Below are 22,132 nucleotides of genomic sequence, written 5' to 3' on the forward strand. Positions count from 1 at the left end.
TCAGCCACTGCCTTTCATTAAAATAAGGTCAGATAGATTAGGTCTATTTCAGGTCTTCCTTAAAAACAAAAACACACACTGCAAAGAGCCCCTTCTCTCCACCTCAGTTCATTGACCAACAATGATATGCATTCCAGGCTGGACAGGACACTGATGCCAAGTTCTCATTGAGCTGGTAATCCCGAGTCAGAATGCAGGCTTCTCCCTGACATGTCAATTTACTATGTGCAGGCATTTTTAAAAATATATATGGTGGAGCATTCCATCATAGGAGCTCTGACCTATATTGTGAAATACAGTCATACCTCTGCCTCGATTGTCCATTTCGGCGGACGTCCGTGGCAAACCCAGAAGTACAGGTTACTTCTGGGTTTGCCGCTTCGCGCATGCGCAGAAGCACAAAACTGCTCCACGCACAGAGCGATGCTCTGTTGAGCGTCTCTTTCGTCGAGCGTTCGGGACTCCGGAATGGATCCCGGACACTCGAGGAGGTACCACTGTATTACTTCCCAGGCACAGGTTTTTGCCTCCTCGGTAAGAACTAGGTCCAAGGTTTAAAACTTATTTTTAATACATGGGGCACAGTCAAGTATGGTACCTGAGAGTGAAAAGCAGTCCCCCTTTTCTGTAGCAAAATGATGGATTTTTGAGGGTGAAGGGAGAGATTCTACTAAAACACACTACATAAAAATGGAAATAACTACATTATTAGTGTACAGTGGCAGGCTGACGTATGAAAAAAAAGCAATAGGTTTTCAGCTACCTGGCTGTAAGGGCGCAGATTACTTTGCTCCATTGCTCCACCACTGCAGAATGATGCCTCCAGTTTGCTACCATCTCTTTGGCAGTTTTCCAATAAGGTGGCGTGGGGAAGCACCGGGAACAGGCTAGTAACCAGACTTCAAACAGCACACCAATCAGCTTCTCTGCCAAATTCTCAGCAATACCGCCTACAAAAGAAATAAAACAGAGAAAAGCACTTAAAAAAAATACCTGCGGGGTTTCTTTTTATCATCACTGAAGAAGAAACTTCCAAATATTCCTTGGAGAAAAACAGCAATCGGATAGTGGGGATCTTATCAAAATAAGCTGATGTGCAAAGTGTAAAATTATTTGAATGGGATAGTAAAGTTAAAATTATCTTGGGTTTGTAGACTTTCCATGATTAAAAAGAATAATTACCTCAAATCCCATTGCTATTTTTAAATATTAATCTAAAATAAGTAATTCATGTATTATTAGATGGCAAAAGTTAACACAGCTCAAGATCTATCATAGAGAACATCAAGAGCACTCTAGAATGTTCATGCACTTAAAAATGTAAGAATTTCAAATTTAAGAATTGGGAGACAGGAAAGAAAATCTAACCAGATGAAATATGGGAATGGATGTGGGGGGAAATATCCTATCTTAATTTATGCATGAATTCCAAAACAATGCAGCACTGGTATGCAGTATATGGCAGCCTTAATTTTTGCCTAAAGATTGCAAACTTATTAGAAAACAGTAACAAGTGGATGCATCCACAGCCAGGGCAGTTTCTCAGCTTCTCAGTGCTAGGGCTCTTGCTGGACAAGACAGAAGTTGCAGCCACCAGCCTCCTGCCTGTCAAGCCCTGTGCCCCTTCTCTCCCAGCAAGCCCTTTCTGCCTTTTCTCAAGGGAAAGCAGGCAGAGAGGCAGTATGCCAGGCCTGTGCACTGTTGTTTGAAGGCATCTTGAGTAGCTCTTAGGCTACATTCAACTTAGCAGAAAGAGGGATTTTTTGCTCGTTAGACTCTGAATGGCCAAGGCTCTCCAGGTGCCTTGGCTATGAAGCTAGCAAATAACCTTCATCTTTCCTCCCATTTTTGGAGTTGGGGAAGAGCACTGCACAGCTGATGGCACAAGCTCTGCCTGCTACTTCAGTTTCACCATTACAAGAAAAGATGGCTGCTTGCCAGAGGGCAGTTCCACTCCCCATGACAGTGTTGAAGTCTAGAAATCACTGCCTAGCCCTAGAGCACCTCTGAATGAATAAACGAGAGTAAAAGGGCCTTAGCAACAACATGTCAGTAAAAGCGGCATCTGCTTCAAATGGTAATAGAAATGGAAGTATCATTCAATTCCTGTAGCAATTCCAAATTAAGAAATTAAACAGAATCAGAATTGGACAATAATTATTTCAACACCATTCATTTCATGACAATAGTCCCTCTAAATTTTGAATGGTAGGAAAGGAAAAAAGATAAGTTTCTTAAATTGTCACACTCAGGCCAGAGCCACACACTATAAACAGTTATGGGGGAAAAGGTAAAGACCCAAACCTTGCACTGTTGGAGCTGCCAGCAGAATATCATTAATCTGTAGTAGAAACAATAATAAAACCTCCCATGTTTCTCTAGACATAGTGCTTGACTCACGAGCCAATTTCTGGACAGCTTTCAAAACTTGAAGACATAGTTTAATCTGACTGGTACCCTGATCCTGCCTGTAGAAGAAGAAAAACATTACTTACGCCTGCATAAACAGAGTACTTTCCCCCCACCAAAGATAAATTAGACAAGGGATTGGAGGCATTCTTACAACAGATGTTTTGCACCTCTAATAAGAATTGTTTGTAAATGAAGCTGGAGCTAAACTATCTTCACGCAATCTTAGAAAAGCCACTCATCTTCAAAAGATTTGCAAAACATCTAAATTCACAATAGACCAGGATAGTTTGTAATCCACCAGGTTGAACACAAACTACCAATTCCATATAGTAGGCCTAACAGGAGAACACTAAATCTCCTGTTTTCACTGTCCAGGACAGGCAGGAGCTACTGAACTCCCGTGGGCCAGAACACACGAGTGTTGGTTTGCATTAGGCTTGTTCAGGCTTGAGTTGAGATAGCCTTATTGCAAATATAGTAAATTGCATCAGATGAAGTGGAGCCCAAAGGGCAGCAAAATCTAAGTAAATGAATTCTGATGTTTGCATGCCAATATTAAAGCTGCCTGCAGCTTGTTTGCTCTTCGGTGGCCAGTGGTCACCAGACTTTACTGGAGCCAAGAGGCAATGGATTGCTCCGACATTCACTCCTTTGCTACAGGGAAAACTAAATGGCAAACAGATTCTTGTTCTGCTTCTTGTTCAAGCCACTAGGCAGCCCTAGGTATTCCAATTGCCATACAGGCTGTACAGAAGACACTGAAAATGCAGGCACACTTCTTCAGATACACACTTTTCGTGTGCATGCACACGAAAGCTCATACCAAGAACTAACTTAGTTGGTCTTTAAGGTGCTACTGGAAGGATTTTTTTTTGTTTTGACTATGGCAGACCAACACGGCTACCTATCTGTAACTGAAAATGCAGGGTCTGTGCTTCTGCATACTACAAGTACACCTGTGCATTCATACTGTTCACATGACAATGGTATTCAAATTGTCTAATGCTCAGGAAAGAGATTAATCCACATACTTAAAGCAGAAAGGCTATAAAAACCCACTTCCCTCCATCCTTACAGTGCACCCAAATTAATGTACATGACCATTATATTTGACAGTAACAAAATATTGTTGTTGATGAACTATTTTTCAGGGACTGTTCCCAATACTGTACTTCAAAATATGTAGGGTATAGATTTTTAGAATAAATATTTTACATTCTCAGACAGCTTTCTTTTCTCTGTTCGTGGACATTTTGCTTTTTTGTTGCTCAGCAAATTTAAATGTTAACAAAAAGGAAAGACAAATAAGCTTCAACTTCAATTAGCACAAAATCCAGCAACAGAGATATGCGCATATAAAATTTGGATAATTTCAGAATGAACTTTTTATTCCAGCTTTGACATCTTCACCAGAGACAGCATGCACCCTCTCAAATCTTTTTTTCCTCTTTTTTTGCAGCTGCAAATTATGGGCATATGCTTTCTTAAATACACGTGTTAAAATCCAACCTCCAAAACAGTAGATTATGGGGCTCTTTTACCCTCCATGTTAATTCAACAACAATTCTTTTAACTACACTTCTAAATAAATGTCTGCTGGTTACAATTAAACTTGGCTTGTAATCATGTTGCCTACATGAAATAATTCACTCTCCACTGCTCTCACCTTGGTACAAATAGATTTTGTAGATGTTTGAGAATGCTCTGGATATAAAGGTTTGGTTCTTTAATAACAGGTAGAGGAATTGAGTCCTTAGGAAAGACCAGAGCCATTATCCAGTCTGTGTACACATCAACACAGTGCTTTACAGTATCACCGTCTAAAGGGAGGGTCAGTCCGTAACAAACTACCTCCATGGTCCATTTTACCTAAGAGAAGAAGAAGTGGAAAGTTACATGACCAAATGAAAACCGGCACCACAGCATAGCACTGTTAACACTGGAAATACAAAGGATACACAGTAAGAGATAACAGAAAATTCATCCTCTAACAACTGTATTATTTTAAACCTGGAAATACCATAGCATGTAGGCCTGGATTCTAAGATCCACCTGACTTTGGATCTTATACATGTCTACTCAGGAGTAAATCCCACTCAGCTGAAGGGGGCTCACAGTTAAGTGGGTACAGGATTGAGCCTAAATGGAAGCTTCCTGTACCCTCTCGCCCCACATATACTTGAGGACCTCATAGAGCCTCTCAAGAAGGTAGGACTCTCCCAAATAACATGAGATGGGAGTCTGCTGGGAGAATCACCCAATATCAGGTAGATTCCATTGACTTCCTTCAGTTAAGTTACCTTGACATTCAAGCCAGGTTGCTCATGCCAAGATCACACTTTGTGTTGTGCGAGAGATAAAGCGCTCGTACACAGGGTTGCTGAGCCAATCTACTTATCAGATATACTTTTATGCCACTTTTTATGTTTAAACCCTCACAGGATGACTTCCAATATATCAAATAGAATGAGCACTAGGTAAAGGTAAAGGGACCCCTGACCATTAGGTCCAGTTGTGACCGACTCTGGGGTTGCAGTGCTCATCTCGCTTTATTGGCTGAGGAAGCCGGCGTACAGCTTCCGGGTCATGTGGCCAGCATGACTAAGACGCTTCTGGCAAACCAGAGCAGCACATGGAAACGCCGTTTACCTTCCCGCCGGAGCGGTACCTATTTATCTACTTGCACTTTGACGTGCTTTTGAACTGCTAGGTAGCAGGAGCAGGGTCTGAGCAACAGGAGCTTACCCCGTCGCGGGGATTCGAACTGCCGACCTTCTGATTGGCAAGTCCTAGGCTCTGTGGTTTAACCCACAGCACCACCCGCATCCCATAATGAGCACTACATCTAACTAAATTACTGCCATGTAGCACAGCTTGCAAACCTGTGGTCCTTCAGATGGTGTTGGACTCCCTTCAGTACCAGCCAGTATGGCCAACGGCCAGGGATACAAAAAGTAGTCCAGCAACCTCTGGAAAGCCACAGGTTCCCCATCCCTACCATAAAAGAACAGTGCAATTAACAATAAAATACCAACAAACACAGCCATATAAGCAACACACCGTCTTACAAAAGAAAGAAAAAAGCTTTAAAATAATTTCAGCACCGAATCAAAGCAGAACATCATAGAAACTATAAATGAGAAGGTTGTTCTAAACAAATGGGTCTTTATAGCCCTCTTAAATGCCTGTAATGATGAGACTATATGTACTTCAACTGGGGAACTACAGATTTTGTATACTCACTTCTTTGTCTGTTTTCAGTAAACTCTCACTGCCAGCTGCCGATGGAGCATTTAAGACTTGGCCAAGGGGACGCACAACAGCATTTGCCACTTCTCTCCCCACATTGTCAGGATAGCTGTGAAGTACACTGGTGTGACCCTTATCATTTTGAAGTACAAGATGTAGGGACCTCCACTCTGAGTACATAATGCCTCTATACTGCAGAGTAGACTGTACCTGGAAGGGGGGAAAGTAAAAAACAGACTTAAAATTAATTTTAATTGATATTACTTTGGTTGCAAAGGAAACTGTTTCCACAAAATATAGCCATGCATATTGCAAACACTTGGCACCAGGAAGTGCAACCCTTAGCCTAATGAAACGTATAGTTTTTCATGTGCAGATGCGTATCCTGCAGTACAGAAGTTGCTGTTATTTTGCCACCCCTTGAACTTTTATCAGCTGACATAACTCTTCCACTCACCATGGTTTATTATTTAGTTTGCTTTAGCTGGAAAGCAGAACCAGCAAGCCTCTCTGACACTTGAGAATGTGCTTTTAATAGTTACTTTCCATTTTTATCCAGATTGTAACTTTGGTTCCTATTATGGCCACTGGAAACAGTTCATGCAACTGACAACACTGGAGTGCAATAATATTATTGTAGTGTCAGAGTGTACTGGCACTTCTTTCTCAACTATCGCTCAGACCAACAAAGAGCCACCTCTCATGAACTGACTAATACACAGAAGCTGCTTGAAACCTCTTCCGTGCAGAAAAGCCATGCACTTCCACAAGCTTGCCATGGTGATTGGGTCTCATCACACATTTTAGCTTCACATTACTGAAAAATATTCAGAAGAGGGAGCACAGAAAAAGGAAGAAGTTGAACCTCAAAGAGACAGCAGCGCACCATGTATCCCACGGAGGCAACTCCAAGCACCCCACACAAAATAAGTGCATGCTAAGGAGCAGGCTAGGGTTAGGAGATAGACTTCATTCTGTATGTTAAGTCAGTATTGCACTTGGGGAGGCAGTTGCACATGACCTGCCACATTTATCTTGGTTCTTCTCCCCCTTGCTGCTGCCCTGGGTTTCCGCCTTCTAGCCACAAAGGCCTATACAAGTAAACCCTTCTCAAAGGCTAGAAGGTGCACCCAGTTTAGTTGCCCACAGTGAAGGAACTTCAGAGAGACTATATGGGAAGATGCAGTTGCTGCCATATTGAGACATGAATGAAGGCTCTTTTGTGCTGTTTTCACTCTACATATGTTATTTGAATATTTCAGTTGAGAGGGTTGTGGCTATTTTTGCTTTTGATGTGGTTTGCTATATACCGTTAGCCCCTGTAAGCCATCTCCACTGGACTGGGAAAATGAAATAGAAATTTTAGTATAATGTAGATATAGAAGTGCATTGTAAACCGCCCTGGAATATTTATGAGGTGTGGTATATAAATGCCATAAATAAATAAAGAGCTGCTTTGTTTTGGTTTTAAGCCTTAGAAGAAACACTAGTTAATAGTTCAGGAAAGATATTAAAATGGGATAATATGGCAGTGAATTTGCTGTATACAGACAATGCTGGAATAAAGGCACATTGTTTCTAATAGAGTGCTGCATATAAAAGCTATAATGCGTACATCAGGGGTCCTCAAACTACGGCCCGCCAGGGTCCTAAATCCAGCCCGCCCAACCATTGCAGAACCCGCCGCGAAGCTGTTGAGGAGACTCGACGCGCTTTGGAGAGCTTGCACGATGGTGCCTTTAAGCAGAGCAGGCGAGAGGGAAAGAGGCGGGTCAGGATTTCCCCCCTCCTGGCCTTGCCTCCCAGCCTGTCTCTCCCCACGTGTGTCCGCCTCCCTCAATCCCCAGCCACCATGCAGCTTGCTTGCGCCCTGTGCTCCATCACCCCCTCCACCATAGTATGCCACCTGATCCAGTGCCAGCCACTGTTGTCTTTGCAGTCCAGCTCAGTGGCTCCAGCCACCGCCTCCACCAGGCAGCTCGCCCTCTGTCTCCTGCACCTGCGGTGGCCTCCACACTGATGGTGAGCTACGCACGGAGGGGGAAGAAGGTCACTCACAAGGAACGCAGGGCTCTGGCGCTTACTCATGAGGAAGCCCCCCTTGGGGCTGCTGGGGATTATGTCCAAGGAAAAAGACGGCCATCACCATCCTAGCGAGTTTTTGTCCTGGGAAAAGTGCTCGGGCTGTGATCCAAGGCATGTTTGCTTGCGAGGAATCCCCTCTCGGCATCAGGTTGCTCACAAGTAAACGTCTGCCTGCCATCCAAGAGGAGCCCAGGCGGAGGCAGGCTTTGAAAAAAAATGGGTATGGGTTCATCCGAATCCCACCCCCCAAAGCGGGACTGAGCAGTTACTGAATTTCCATCCCACATTTTTTCTCTCAGAGCTCAAGGTCTGTGGTTTTCGCCCTCCGCATTTATTCCTTGCAACTCCCAATGAGACACAATCAAATCAAGCAGCCTTAATAATTTCAATGCATCTCTCCCCTCTGAGACATTTCTTAATCTCAGGAACCATGCACTCAAAATTGCAACCATCTTTGGCAGCACCTATGTCTGTGAACAGACTTTTTCCCGAATGAAACATCTGAAATCTCCAACCAGATCCAGACTAACTGATGAACACTTGCATCACTTGCTACGACTAGCAGTGACAAATATGGAACCGGATATTGACCATCTCATTAGCCAAAAACAGACCCATACTTCCCATTGAAATACTTATAAGTTTATGATTCAAGTAGGTAGCCATGTTGGTCTGATGCAGTAAAAATTTTTTTTTTTATTTTTTAAAAATTTTTTATAAGTTTATGTTGATTAAAATCATTCTTCCTTTTAAATATTGCATTTTTTCCTGTTTTTTGTGCACTACAAATAAAATATGTGCAGTGTGCATAGGAATTCGTTCATATTTTTTCCAAACTGTAGTCCAGCCCCCAACAGTGTCTGAGGGACAGTGAACCAGCCCTCTGTTTAAAAAGTTTGAGGACCCGTGGCCTACACTATGCAAGACATGGTCTATGCAATGATCAGCAGAACCTCATGAATGATGCATCGTATCCATGGAAAATGTAGCAGAGTGACCAAATGTATTACAGTAGGTTATATACCTGGAACTTCACAAACAGCTCAACTAGTCATCTTGTGTTTCACGTGCTTACGCAAAAGGGTACCTCTATGATTCTGGTAGTTAAGTAGCGTGTACACATGCTACATTAAGAAAGCCTGTCTCAAAAAGTACTAATAAGTTGTGTCCCTTCAGTGCCAGTCACTATGTTGACATAAAACTGGTTAACTTCTAAAAATGGAACTGGCAGAACTCAGGAATCCTTGGAACTTGCATCTTCCGATCTGGAAGTGCCAGCCCCTAATCCCAAATGTATCTAAGCCTGCTCACTATGCTTGGCCATGTATATTAGAGAAGGAAACGTATCAGAGGCACTACTTCCCCTACAAGTCTAAAAGAAAAATCTGCAGTAGTGCAATAGATTTTCTTCTTCTCTTGAATAGATGTCTATCTTCCACTCAGTACCAAAAGGAAAGAGTTGACAGAAAGTGGCCTTTCAATCAGGACTGCCATAAAATTGGGAGATGTATATAAATAACATTTATCCAAAGGGGTGGGGTGGGGGAGCTGAACTAAAACCCTTTAGCATTATAACCTCCTCCCACAAATATATTCTTTCACCTTTGTCACAAACAGAGAAAGTACTGTACTCAGAACAAAGCTGATACATTCAGAAGGATATCCTCCACTCCCACACACTTCCTAAGGAATCAACTTTTATTTCCTGGACAAGAAAATGGCTTACAGCCAGAAATTTCCTGTGTGGAAGAATAGGAAACGGTCACATGCTTGCCACTTCTCTGTCAGAAGGACTGTACATTAGGATGGTAGACATTCCAACTAGTTCAGGATAATGAAGTATAAAATGCCGCCTTCTGACAAGGAGAGAGCAGTCCCACATCCAGCGGATCACTAAGAAGCAGGAGTAGACTTAGAGCAAGAATATTCATTTGGTCCAGGGTGGGGGAGGAAATTAAGACATTTACTGGGGGGGGGGGTTTAAAAAAGTTTCTTCTGCTTTGTACTTGCTGTCCTACTTGCAACCACTTCTTTTGGTTTTCATATGCATTTCTCAGATGAGAGGAGTCAGTTGTAGACAGGAGAGCTAAGCCTGTCATCACCTTCTCTCTTTGAAGCCAGCTACTGTGATCCTTGAGTCTACAGTTACCTCATTCTTCTCCACTCCCACTCTTATTCTTAGCAACTTCAATATCCATATTGACTCACATTCTGAATCTTGTTCAGCACTTCCTCACACAAGTTCTTTTGCTTTCACCCACTCTTCTATACACCAATTTATTTTGCGTTGGCAAAACAAGACTACAGCCTGCCTAGTCTTTTGTTTTTAATGTCTGCTAGACCCCAGGTCAGTTTACCAGTGGCACAGAATGAAATGCCACTCCACCAGCCACCATTGAGCCAAGTGCTCCATAAACTGTATAGAGTGCTCAGACATTTCCTAAGAACTCCAATCTGCTCAGACCAATGGTAGCTAGAGGAAAGGAGCTTTGTTCAGCATCATTACCAACCGTAAACTGGGCTGGGAGCTGGAGCGTAGCATCACAGTGCTGGGCAGGGCAGAGTGGTTTAAACCTCTCTGCCCAGCTGAGCACCACAATGGGAAATAAAATACTCCATGCTCCTCTGTTGATCTTCACAGATCAGCTGAGCTGCAGGAAGGCAGAGGATATGCGGTGTGATCATGCCATGTTTGGTCTAAACAGCCCTGAGTGGAGGGTGTGACAATGAGGAAATGTGACCCTTGGACCAAAAAAGGTTCAACACCCAGTCTTAGATCTTGCAATATGAAGAAATGAATTGATTGTTAGTCTTCATTCTGCTCGTTTTCCTCTCTCAACTCATTTTGTTTGCTTTAATTTCTTCCATTTAATTTTTCCTCTAGGGCTGTATCCAACACTGTGCACTAATGCAACACGTTTTCCTCTTCCTCCCCCTGTGCATCCTAAAAATTTGCTCCAGAGAGTGCTCCAGCTGTCTGAAGTGGATTTGAGAGTTGGGGAGTGGGGAAAGTTCTGCTGCACAAGCAGAAGTTTGCTGCACTAGCAGAACTGCAGTGTTGGACATGTCCCAACGTTTCTGAACCATTTGAGAACTTTGTTTTCTACACTTGGATATCTGTGGGAACTCATCAGTCTTTTCTCTTGCAATCTCCTTATTCTGCAGTTGTGTATTTTGTGTTCTGAATGGTCACACATTAGACTATTTTGCTCTGGTTTCCATCATACAACTAATATTCTGCTTTAGCAGTCTCCCTTTTTATCTTATTTTTATTCCTACATCAAAGCTGCTGAACATCTCTGCAAATCTCAGTAACTCCACTCATTATGAATTCATGCGTTCATTCTGCTCACGTGCTTTAATTCTAAGCAATATTACTCATCTCGCCTTATTTTTATCGGTAAAAGTGCTCTCTTTAACTAGGCTCTTCTTCGTTGGGTTGCAATATTCTCTGTCACTCTTGCCGAATCTTCATCCTCCTTTTGCTATTCTCTATATTCTGCTTCTGACAACATTCTTCTTTAGTTAAACCCACCACTACTTCTTTACTTTATCCAGTATATCTCTTGTTCTGTCCCCGCCTCCCTGTCCTTTTCTCCATTTCTTTCTCTCTTCTGGTGTTGTTCCCTTTGCTTTTATATATGCTATGCTATTTCCCCTGATACTTTAAAAAGCCTTCTGAATCCTCCTCCTCCCTAGAACTGTTATTCTTTTTCTGTTCTCTCTTTCATTCCTACACTTCGACAACCAATGCCTCAGCTTTGTTTCTCCAATTCCCCTTTTGACACTTCCCAATCTGGTTTCTGCTCTGTGTAAACTGAAGTTTTAAAACTGCTTTTCTGTTTAAGGTATCCTCAAAATAGCATACAATAAAACAAAGTTAGCAGAATTTTCAAAAACTATGATGCTTTATTAAGAAAAGACAGACGAGATAAAATTTTGAGCAGCACAGAATGAAGCAAAATCAGCCACAGAAAAAGTCAGCCGCATCAAAACTACCAAATACAGGAGGGGCAACTAAAGGACATGTTAAAGGACAGAAAACAGTGGTGAAAAATTAATAGGGGAAGGAGGAAGTTCCAGAGTCTGGTTGCTACAACTGAGAAGGCATTGTTCCACATTCCCAACTGCACTTCCCAGCCACAATAGTGGAACACAGAACAGGACCTCCCCAGGGACCTCAATAAGTGGGTGGGATCATTAGAACATGTAGTCCTTTAAATATGCTAATTATAAATCGGCTAAGCCATAGGACAAACCTTGGTTATAGTTCATGGTTAGTCTGGAGGGAGCTTAACCTTCAGATGACACGATAAGCCACACTATGGCTTAGCACAGCACTGCACAGCAGTGAAATGACTGGAAAGGAGCAAAGTGGCCAGAATCTGCCCTGTGGGAACCACTAGGTTTATGCTTTACCATTATTTGGCTTAGCATGACATGCAACGCAAGCCCATGTGCTTCTCTTCACGGTCTTCCTTTACTGACCCAATTAAGTTTCAATTTACAAGTATTTTCCTGCTCTTACCCCTTATCTGTCTTAGTTACTTTTTCCTTTCTCCCTTCATTCATGAAATGATAATATTATTATTAAACCTTCATTTCCTTGTGCCATTTCCTGTGCAGATGCCATCTCTTTCACTCCTCCGGCCCTTGATGCATGGAATTCTCTCCTCTCAGCAAGCATCCTCTTGTCCTCCTTTAATATAAGCTCATCTCTTCTCTGTTGCATTTCCCCCCTGGTGTCATTCTATTTTTATACCCTTCTTACTGTTAGGCTAATTATTATACAGGTTTTACTGTAACTGTCGGCTGACAGAAAGAAAACACTAGCAGAATAGGGAGGCAGGCAAGTATCAATACCCCCCATGCAGTACCACACATCCCTAAATCTGTTCTGAAGGGTTGGGGGACTCTTTAAACCCAATTTAGGGGGCACTGCAGCAAGCAGGGAGGGAATTATTTCCCTCCATGCCCAATTGGTGTACTACTTGTGTAAGCAGACAAGATCTATTGGATGCCAACAGATTTTTCTTCACTTTAAAGTTTGTACACTACACATTAATTCAACTTTAGAAATAGGCAGAAATAGAAAGATAATTCATCTTTATTAGCTAAGCTGAGAAGTAACCAAGCACATGCATGTAGTCCAGTCTCTCAGTGTGCTGTAGTTTGGTCCCCATGGCACCCACTCTTGCTGTACCACATGAAGTTAACTGAACATAGTTGCCTGTTTCGGCTGAAATAGGAAATGGTCATTAGCAGATTTCAAATAAGCCAGGAACCTAAAACTGTATTTTGAAGTTAGTCTAGAATACCACCTCATTCCAAACTAGGCAACGTTTCCCATTTCATATGAAACAGGCAACTATGATCATTTGAGCACTTCCTGGCTCACTGTGGTACACCAAGAATGGGAGCCATGGGGCTAAGTACAGGGGCAAGAAGGTCTGTGCATATTGAGCCATGGTATTATCGTCCAAACACAGCCACTGTTAATTTGTTCCCTAACATCCAAAATCCAAACATCAGTAATTATAGCCTAATGGAGAATTTAATAATGTACTGAAATATTGTGTGTCATCTTGCTTCCTTGGCAACCTCTTCAAACACGTAACATGGATGGAATAGGGAACCTATGGTCCTATAGATATTGTTTGACTCCAACCCCATCAGTCCCAGCAGCACGGCCAATGTTCAGGAATGGGAGTAGTTGTATTCAAACAACATATGAAGGTCCACACTCCACAGGTTCCCCATTGCACACTTTGGGGGAACTTCACAGAAGGCCCAAGGACAATTAGCGCTATGTACTGAAGGGCGATCAGAGAGCCAAAAGAGCTTGAGAAGCAGAACGGTTGAGACCCAAAAGATAGGAAAGAAGAAAGAAGAGGATGGAGTTTAAAAAACCCCAAACACCAGCAGACCCTGTACTAACACCTAAAATTCTTAACTCCCCAGTTCTAGGAGGAGCTTTAGAGCAGGGAGCTGGTGAAGAGGGCCAGTACATTATGGAGAAGTTGATGACATATCTTGCACACAGAGCTGTAGGAGAGGCTACTCCGTTATTATTTGATTTGTATTCCTCCTTTCAACCTGAGAGTTCCCAGGGCAGTTGATGTGAAGGGAGGCAACAACATATGTAACTTACTTGACCATACCCAAAGCTTCTCCTAGTCCTACAGAATAGTTTTGGTTGTGTGTGTGGTTTTTTAAAAAGTAATAAAGATTTAATTAAATCTGCTGGCTTTTTCCAAACAAAGTTTGTAGAGCCTTGAGGGCAAGCCAAGTATTTTCTTTTCGGAGTTGGTTCCTTTGGGCTTTGAATCTAAGCCTTTCCTATAGAACTCACCTAAGGAACATTTTAACTACTACTATTTGTTTATTATTGTTCCGATTATATTGGAGCCAGGATAGTATTTCTAAGCTTTTAAATCTCCATATATAAGACCAAACAGAGCCACTCACTTCAATCCTAAACATATTTACCAAGCAGTCTGTCTGCTTGAAATCAACAGACTTCACACAACCCAAACATTTACAGATGTATAATATAAAAACAAAAATGTAGTAAGAGCAGAAACATAACCTTTTTTTGTGAATGCCTACCAAGATAAATGGTTTCGTCCACCTTCAAGAAGGCAATGAGATTAACAATGTACCTCTTGGAAATGGGTAATACTTAGGGCTATTACAGTATGGACACTACTTCTAGTCTACCCACAAAGGGAAGAGGATCATAGGAGCATGGGATCTACAGAATGCAGACAGTATGGAGGTTCAAAACAAGAGGGGGAGTCTCTCAAGTATTTAGGTCTCAAAAAATGAAAGGCTTTAAAGGGCAAGTGCCAGAAGCTTAAGCTGGACACAGATGCAAACAACAAGCCAATGTACTTGCCACATCTGTTGAATATGCTCCCACTTCCCTGTCAGGAAATTAGTAGTGCCATTCTGCACAATAGTCTAACAGGCAGATTCACATAATTGCATTACAGTAGTAAACCTTACATGTTACAAAAAGCAGATAAATAAAGCAAGATAACTGACCTCCAAATGTGCACAGCCTACGCGCTAAACATAATTGACAAAAAGCATTCCCGGCTTCCAGCTTATCTGGGGTCTTAAGTTTATAATACAAGAAATGCATCCACATGTTGCATTATTTTTCTCAAATGCTGAGTTTTTCTTATATATCTGCATAACTGTTCTATTGTTCTTGTTCATTATGTCTGCTACCATTATGATTACAAAAGAATAGTGCTCCAGAGGATTCCTTACTTAGTGCATTGTATTGTTATGGGAGGGGAGGGAGTATGCAAAAATGCCCCTTCAGCACCACACCATAAAGGTAGACACCTTCCCCATTCTCTCTTACAAAATTTTACTATGGTATATTGTGCTCCCAAACAAAGATCTCCTTTTTGCTCTTCTGCATTTTCACATAACAAGAACAATGACACATACTCTCTGGTATAGGTACTTATTTTCGATCTGCTTCATGTGGAGTTTTTTGTTCATAGATGTACAACCACACTGCTTTGCCACAGTAGAAATACCACAACTGCATGTTTTGCAAGAGCAACAACCCCACCCCATTGCTTTGTATTTTGATATTTTGAATGTTTGTTGTAAGCTGCTTTGGGCACAGCTCACACATATATTCAGAATGGCATGTAGACCACTGAAGGGATATAGAGTGGGAAGAAATGCTATTCAGCTAATTCGCAATAATTATCTTAAGTTATTTTATGTATGGTCTTTCAAGAAGTGTTACTATTCTGAGTACTTTTTCCAATTGGGTTGCTGAGGGCTGAAAATGGCATATATGCACATGATCTGAGCCTATAATTTGCCAGGTTCTTAGGTTAATTGCTGCATTTTTACTTTTATTTTTTAGAACTTCAAAACAAAACATAAACCAATATATAACCACATACAAATTCATAGGTATTGTGGGCAGGATTCTACTTCTACTTTCATAAGGACTTCTACTTGCACAATGAGGCTTTCTCCTCCTGCCTATGAAATTGGCTTGGGGAGGGTCAGGAAAGCCCCCAGAACTGCATGGGGGGGGGGAATACAATACTTGCACAGATAGAACAATCAGAAGAGTGCAACACTGAATTCTTTTTTATGAATATGTCCAAGGTATTACATTACCAGGTTTTGAAAAGCAGTCCTTTTGCAAACCTGTTTTTTTAGTAAAAACAGGATCTTCATAGCAATAACTTTAAAAAACAACTAAATTGGGGAAATCAGCGAGTAGAGTAACTGGCTGTTTGCCTTCAGGCATGAGACAAAACAGCAAAATCCTGTCAGTAAGAGTATAACTTCTAGCTTCAAAGAAGCCAGGATTTCAAGTTAGGTTTTCAAACAACTAGGATAAAAGGCAGTAAATACACAGACTGGATTACAGACTACAGCTACCCCAAATGGAATGAGACAGCCGTCCCCAGCCTCTCAACCTCCAAATGTTTTCAGCAATAACTCCTATAATCTGTGACTGTGGCTATGCTGGCTGCACCTGATGGGCATGAGGAGCCAACCATAACAGGAGACCCACAGGTTCTGCTCCCCTGCTTTAAGGGAATAAACTCTTTCCACAAACAGTATTAATACGTAGCATTTATACATAGCGCTTTTTTCAAAGTGCTTCTTGCACATCAGTGTTGCCAATTTTTACAACTCCTCTGTAGCAAAGCACTATAATTACCCCTCTTTTTTGCAGAAAGCTGTGGAGTGCCGAAAGGTAAAAGCAGCAACAGGCGCAAACAAATTCATGACAACACATGGCTCCATTTATACCTCAAGTCCCTCTTGATGACATGCCATCAGTATAGTTTCCATCCACCTGAGCTTGACCAACAGTGTCAGCATCTTTGCCTAATAAACATGTGTCTCTGGCTGTTTAAGTTTAAATCCTGCTACCTATTTCCGAGTTGGGAGAAGAAGTGAACCCAGAATTTGCCAGCTGGCCAACCTTGCCCAGCAGCAACAACAACTACAAACTCGAGTGCAATCGTTAACTCACTCAGGCAGCTGCTGTAGGGGCTCTTCCTCGAGAGGGTGGGAGTGGGGAAAGGGATACTGCTTCGCCTCGGCAGGGCCTAGCTTTGCTTAAGCGCCCCATGGGGGGCTCCTGGATCCACCGGAAACAAGAGCAACTCCTCTCCCAAAGGGAGCACTTTCTACCAGGAGCGGTCTGCCGGGAAAGAGGAGCTGCTTCCCGGGCAGGGACAACCGCGCACACCGTTGTGGGAGGCAGCCCGGAGAAGAGCCCCCCGCTCCGGCTACACCCTCCCGGGAAAGGAGGCGGCAGCATCGGGCGTCGAGGCCTCCAACCCGGGAATAATAAAGGAGCGAGGCAGCCCGGAGCGCAGAGGTCAGAGCGGGTGAGGGAGCGGGCCCAGCGAAGGGAGAGCGCGTCGTGGGCCGTGGTTCTTCTGCGGAGGGGGGGGGGGTCGCCTGGCCGCGCTTACCTGCACCAAGGGGGCCGGCTAGCATGTCTGGGGCAAAGGCAAGCAGCTCCTCCTTCAAGCTCCCGGTTCCATAGTGCCCGCAGTGGGTGAGGGGCGGGGGGTGCGGGAGAGAAATCGGACGCTGCGCTCAGGTCTCTCCGGACACTTCCGGCCGCGCCAGAAAATTCACACCCTAGAGCCCCTGTTTCCACCCTACGCGGCGCGCACGCGTCTTGAGAACCTTCCGTGCCGCGCGAAATAAGTCCTCATATTCCCCCTACGGTCGTTCTCCACCGGAAGTACGCGTGCGTGCGTGATATTTCCCTTGAAAAGCGGTGGGAGAGTAAGGTGAAGGGAAGAATTTTCAGGCAGGCTTGGGCGGTGTGCGCATGCGCAATGCCGTTCTATGCTCATCCCTTTCGTTGACACTTTTAAAGGGGCCGGTTTCGTTTTAATTTGTCCTGCTGTTGCGTCCTTGTTGTTAAAATTCCTAACAATGCAATCCTATGCGTACACGTCTACGCGGAGGTAAGCCACGCTGTGTTATTAGTGGTACTGTATAGGCATAAGACCCCTAATACAGCCCACAAAAAGTTTTCAAATGTGCAGAATTCAAGCAATAACAAGCAGCTTGCAAAAATTTTATGTCAGCAAAATCTCAAGGGTTTTTGTAAAAAAAAACCTCAAAAGCCATACTATCCAAGCTTAACGACAAAGACCCACCGCCACCCATGCACCCCTAGGACAGTAGGCCTTTAATTAGAGACCTTGCAGGGAGCAGCTCCTAGAAGGGTCCTAAGCAGGTGGCGATGGAGCACAAGTGCAAAGGTTTGCCCCTTGAAGGACCAGACATAGTCCCCCACACAGGTTTGATGTTAGGAAGGCAGGAAGCCAGGATTTTTGTTAGGCTGGGGCCAGACATCTACCTGTCATTAACCTCTGTCCAGCTCTAGATTTGGAATGAAATGTCTCAACAGCAGTTGTTTTAGATTACTTTATATTGACTCCAAGTGCTCAGGAAAATCTGTCAAAGTCTCTACAATTTCTATTTTTAGTTAAGTGTTTTTATTTATTTACTTGATAGCTATGTCCATGGGTTCCCTCTGAAGTCTCTTGTGCTCTGCATCTTCCTGTCATGATTTAGACTGGGCCTCTTTCCCACCCATGCATAGCTGTCAAGTGTCCCTTATTTGAAGGGACAGTCCCTTATTCCAGCGCCATGTCCTGCTGCTGTCCCTTATTGATGGATGTCCCTTAAATGTCCCTTAAATGATGTCCCTTAAATTTCAAAGGAAGCAGCTCCTCTCCCTCCCTTCCTGCCGGCCAGGGAGGAGGGAGACTCCAACTGTGTTGTTTGGCTGTGTTGCTCACCCAATAAGAAGTCTAAGAACGACTGAGGGGTGGAGCTTGAATGCCTTGTGTGTGGCTAGTTAATACAAGCTGAGGGGTTTTTTGAATGCTGGACGTCATTTTGTTGCACGTGATGCTGCAAACTTTGCAGTGCAAAGCCAGGCCGGGGAGCCATCTTAAGTTGAGGCTGCATAGGCCTTGTGGTGCATGTGATTCAGATTCTATTCAGTTGAACCTCTGGTTACAAAGTTAGTTGGACAGTGTTCTCGAAGCTACAGGTCCCTTATTTTGGCTGCTGGTCCCTTATTTTCAAGGCTGCTGGTCCCTTATTTTCAAATCTGTAAGTTGACAGCTATGCCCATGATGGGCTTTGATTCCCACATCAACAGTCAGGCAAGCTTGATTTGATTCCACCCCCCTCACTTGGTCACATTGTAAATCGTAACCCACCCCTTCTTCCCTAATGGGAGGGGAGAAAGCATTTTGTGGTTTGCCTCTGGTACCAAAATGTATTGGGCTGACACTGCCGTTACACCACACTTTAAGGAGGTTAGAAAGCTTGCCTTTAATACAACAATAAATCAAAGTTTGCTAATGTTTTAAACACATGCATAATGGATGCACAAACCATTTGCACAATTATAAAAAGCAATGTCTGAGAAGGCATATGACTATAGCCAACGAGGAGGAATAGTTAGTACTGCTGCACTATGCTGTCCTCAGCCTAAGAGCAATTCTGTTGTGGAATTTAGTTATAACTTTAACAAGCCCAAACTGGATGGCTAAAAAAAACAAAAAGAAAGTTCAGAACAGCCTTCACCAACCCAATACCCTCCAGATGTACTACAACTCCCATCAGTCAGCACAAAAACGTCCGAGCGCCGCAACCCCAGAGTCGGTCACGACTGGACCTAATGGTCAGGGGTCCCTTTAGCTTTTACTAAGACTAGGCCACATGTTACAAACAGACATTCCCACTCTTAAGAGTGTGAGTGACAGGCTGGTGCAGGAAGGAAAGGTGAAGAGATTTTAAAAGTTGTGGAACCCCTTGGAGATACCTTCAGACTGGGGGTTCCACACAGTCCTAATTAAAAAAGCATTGAATTAGCTCTTGGTAGACTATTTACTCCTATATTTTAGTACAGAAGCCAGACACTAGATGGCGTTAGGAACCAGAATTTGGATTCCTGCTAGCCTTTTTATGTGTGTAGGGGTGTGCAGGTGTGTTTACTTTCTTTTTCATGGTATTTTACTTGGAAATGATCAGCAGGAAGCAAAATGCAATGGTAAAAATGCTGAATTTGTAACATAAATGTAAGCTGCTATTTCTGCTATGTTGATCTCACAAAACATGAAAAACATTGTGTTTCAAACTCTTCCTCCTCACACATATAAACACTTATCCAAAGGGTAAGAGATTTCAGACTTTTAAAGGATCAGTCTCCATGAAAGGAAAGAGTACTGGAGACTCACTGACTTGTTTGCAAAGCATTTTTAGGATAAAATTGCTTGCATCCACAGGGATCTTGACTCCACTGTTGCAGCACATGAATTTCAAGGGGAATCCAGAGCACGGTCTAGTCTTGTTGTGTTGGATGGGTTTCAGTTGGTAAGGTTTGAGGTTGTGGACAAGGTGCTTGGATCGGTGAGGGCAAACACTTGCACTCTGAACCCTTGTCCCTCTTGGTTGAAGGAAACTATCAGGGAGGGGACAGCTGGCTGGGCCAGGGTGGTTATTAATGCCTCCCTCCGAGAGGGAGTTGTCGCTGCCTGCTTGAAGGAGGCAGTAGTAAAACTATTCCTTAATAAACACTCCCTGCACTTGGAAAATCCAAGTAACTACTGGCCAGTTGCTAATCCCCCCTTCTTCGGCAAGGTTCTTGAGCAGGTGCTTGCAGAAAAGATCCAGACCATCTTGGGGGAAACTGATCTTCTAGATCCATTTTAGTTGGCATTTAGGCCCAGTTTTGGCACAGAAACTGCCATGTATTATGACATCAGTCAGTAGAGAAACAGAAGAAATGTGCCCTTGTTAATTCTCCTTGACTTCTCAGCAGCTTTCAATACTATTACCCATGGTATCTTTCTGGAGCAGCTTTCCACGATAGAGGTTGGTAGCATCGCTTTGTGGTGGTTCTGTTCTTACTTGGATGGTCGTTTCCAGAGAATGATGCTTGGGGAGTGCTCTGTGGCCCTGTAGAGCCTTCAATGTGGGGTTCCTCAGGATTCAATTTTATCCCCTGTGCTACATTAAACTGTTAAGTGGGGTTATCTGGAGTTTTGGAGTAGGTGGTCAGCAACATGCTGAAGACACACAGCTCTACTTATTCCTTTACATTTGCAGGTATGGCAATAGATGTATTGGACTGTTGTCTTGCCTCAGTCATGGACTGGATGAAAACCAATAAACTGAAGCTCAATCCATATAAGACAGAGGCATTGCTAGTGGGTGGTTCCCTATACCAGATGGCTGGGAGGTTGCCTGCTCTTAATGGGGTTTTACACTCCCTTTGAAGGTGGCTTGAGGCTCAGGTAGCCTCAGTGGTGTGGAGTGCCTTCCATCAGCTTTCGTTGGTGGCCCACCTGCTCCCTTATCTGGACAGGGATAGCCAAACGTCCATCACCTATGCTCTGGTAACCTCTAGGTTAGATTACTGCAACGTGTTATAAGTGGGGCTGCCTCTGAAGGTGGTTTGGGAACTTCAGTTGGTGCAGAATACAGTTGCTCATTGGGGCAAGACAGTTTGAGCATATCAGTAGCCCAACTGCACCAGTTCCCATTGAGTTCCTGGGACCAATTCAAAGTGCTGATTTTGACCCATAAAACCTTTAAGTGGCTAAGGACTGCAGCAGTACCTCAAGGATTGCCTCTCCCCATATGAACTGACCCAGGCTTTGTGAGCATCATCTGAGGCCCTTTTTTGGGTGCCTCCTCCACGAGAGGTTTGGATGGTGGCAACATGAGAATGGATATTTTCTGCAGTAGCTCCCCATTTGTGGAATGCTCTCCGCTGGAAGGCTTGCTTGGCACCTTCATTATACATCTTTAAGCACCAGGCAAAAATATTTCTGTTCAACCAGGCCTTTGGCTGTTTAACATTCTTTGTAAATGTGTCTTTGTTTTGTTCTTACTATGCATTTTGTGTTTTTGTTTTTATCTTATGCTGTGAACCACCTTGAGATCTTCATCTTAAGGGAATCATAAAATAAAAGGAGCCACAATTAGGCTCAAAGAAGGCTCATTGCTGCATGGGACCATCTTCAGGATGTAGACATGTGTGTATGCTGCCTGCCTCCAGTTCTGGCCCATATGGCTGCTCCTCTGGAATTTGATCAACATTTGTGTTTAGCTTGAAAGTTTGCAAGGCTGGGTCAATTAAGGATAGCAGCCTACATTTTCTTATGGATGCAGACATTGCACAAACAAGCTTGAGGGGCATATCGTATCAAGGAACTTCTACATTTCATGTCTCTTTGATGTCAACAGATGTCATTATTTCTTTTCTGATTGGTTTGCTTTGTATGTCCCACAAAAGACCTATTCCCAGTTAAGTGCTATCAGACTGCAGCATGAGGGT

The 22,132-nt window shown here is 43.2% G+C and overlaps 2 protein-coding genes across 5 annotated transcripts in view; one reads left to right on the top strand and one right to left on the bottom strand.

Moving 5' to 3' along the window:
- Positions 1-17,465, bottom strand: part of RALGAPB (Ral GTPase activating protein non-catalytic subunit beta) — a 57,271-nt gene extending 39,806 nt beyond the window's left edge. Inside the window, exons 1-5 of one of the 4 annotated variants that reach the window (XM_081916615.1) lie at positions 17,226-17,465; positions 5,656-5,871; positions 4,079-4,281; positions 2,305-2,468; positions 764-950 (exon numbers count right to left, since the gene is read on the bottom strand). In XM_081916615.1, the coding sequence (XP_081772741.1) occupies positions 764-950; positions 2,305-2,468; positions 4,079-4,281; positions 5,656-5,841 (740 nt within the window). In that variant the 5' untranslated portion in view covers positions 5,842-5,871; positions 17,226-17,465. The remainder of the gene's footprint in view (positions 1-763; positions 951-2,304; positions 2,469-4,078; positions 4,282-5,655; positions 5,872-17,225) is intronic. The other 3 variants (XM_081916614.1, XM_081916617.1, XM_081916616.1) reach the window with 3 other exon arrangements.
- The window catches only part of NDRG3 (NDRG family member 3), a 56,991-nt gene continuing 51,848 nt past the window's right edge, over positions 16,990-22,132 (top strand). Inside the window, exon 1 of the mRNA XM_081917161.1 lies at positions 16,990-17,128. The gene's annotated coding sequence lies outside the window, so the exon portion shown is untranslated. The remainder of the gene's footprint in view (positions 17,129-22,132) is intronic.

Source organism: Podarcis melisellensis (genome assembly GCF_964234715.1).
Source record: "Podarcis melisellensis genome assembly, chromosome: 6".
NCBI classification, from domain to species: domain Eukaryota; kingdom Metazoa; phylum Chordata; class Lepidosauria; order Squamata; family Lacertidae; genus Podarcis; species Podarcis melisellensis.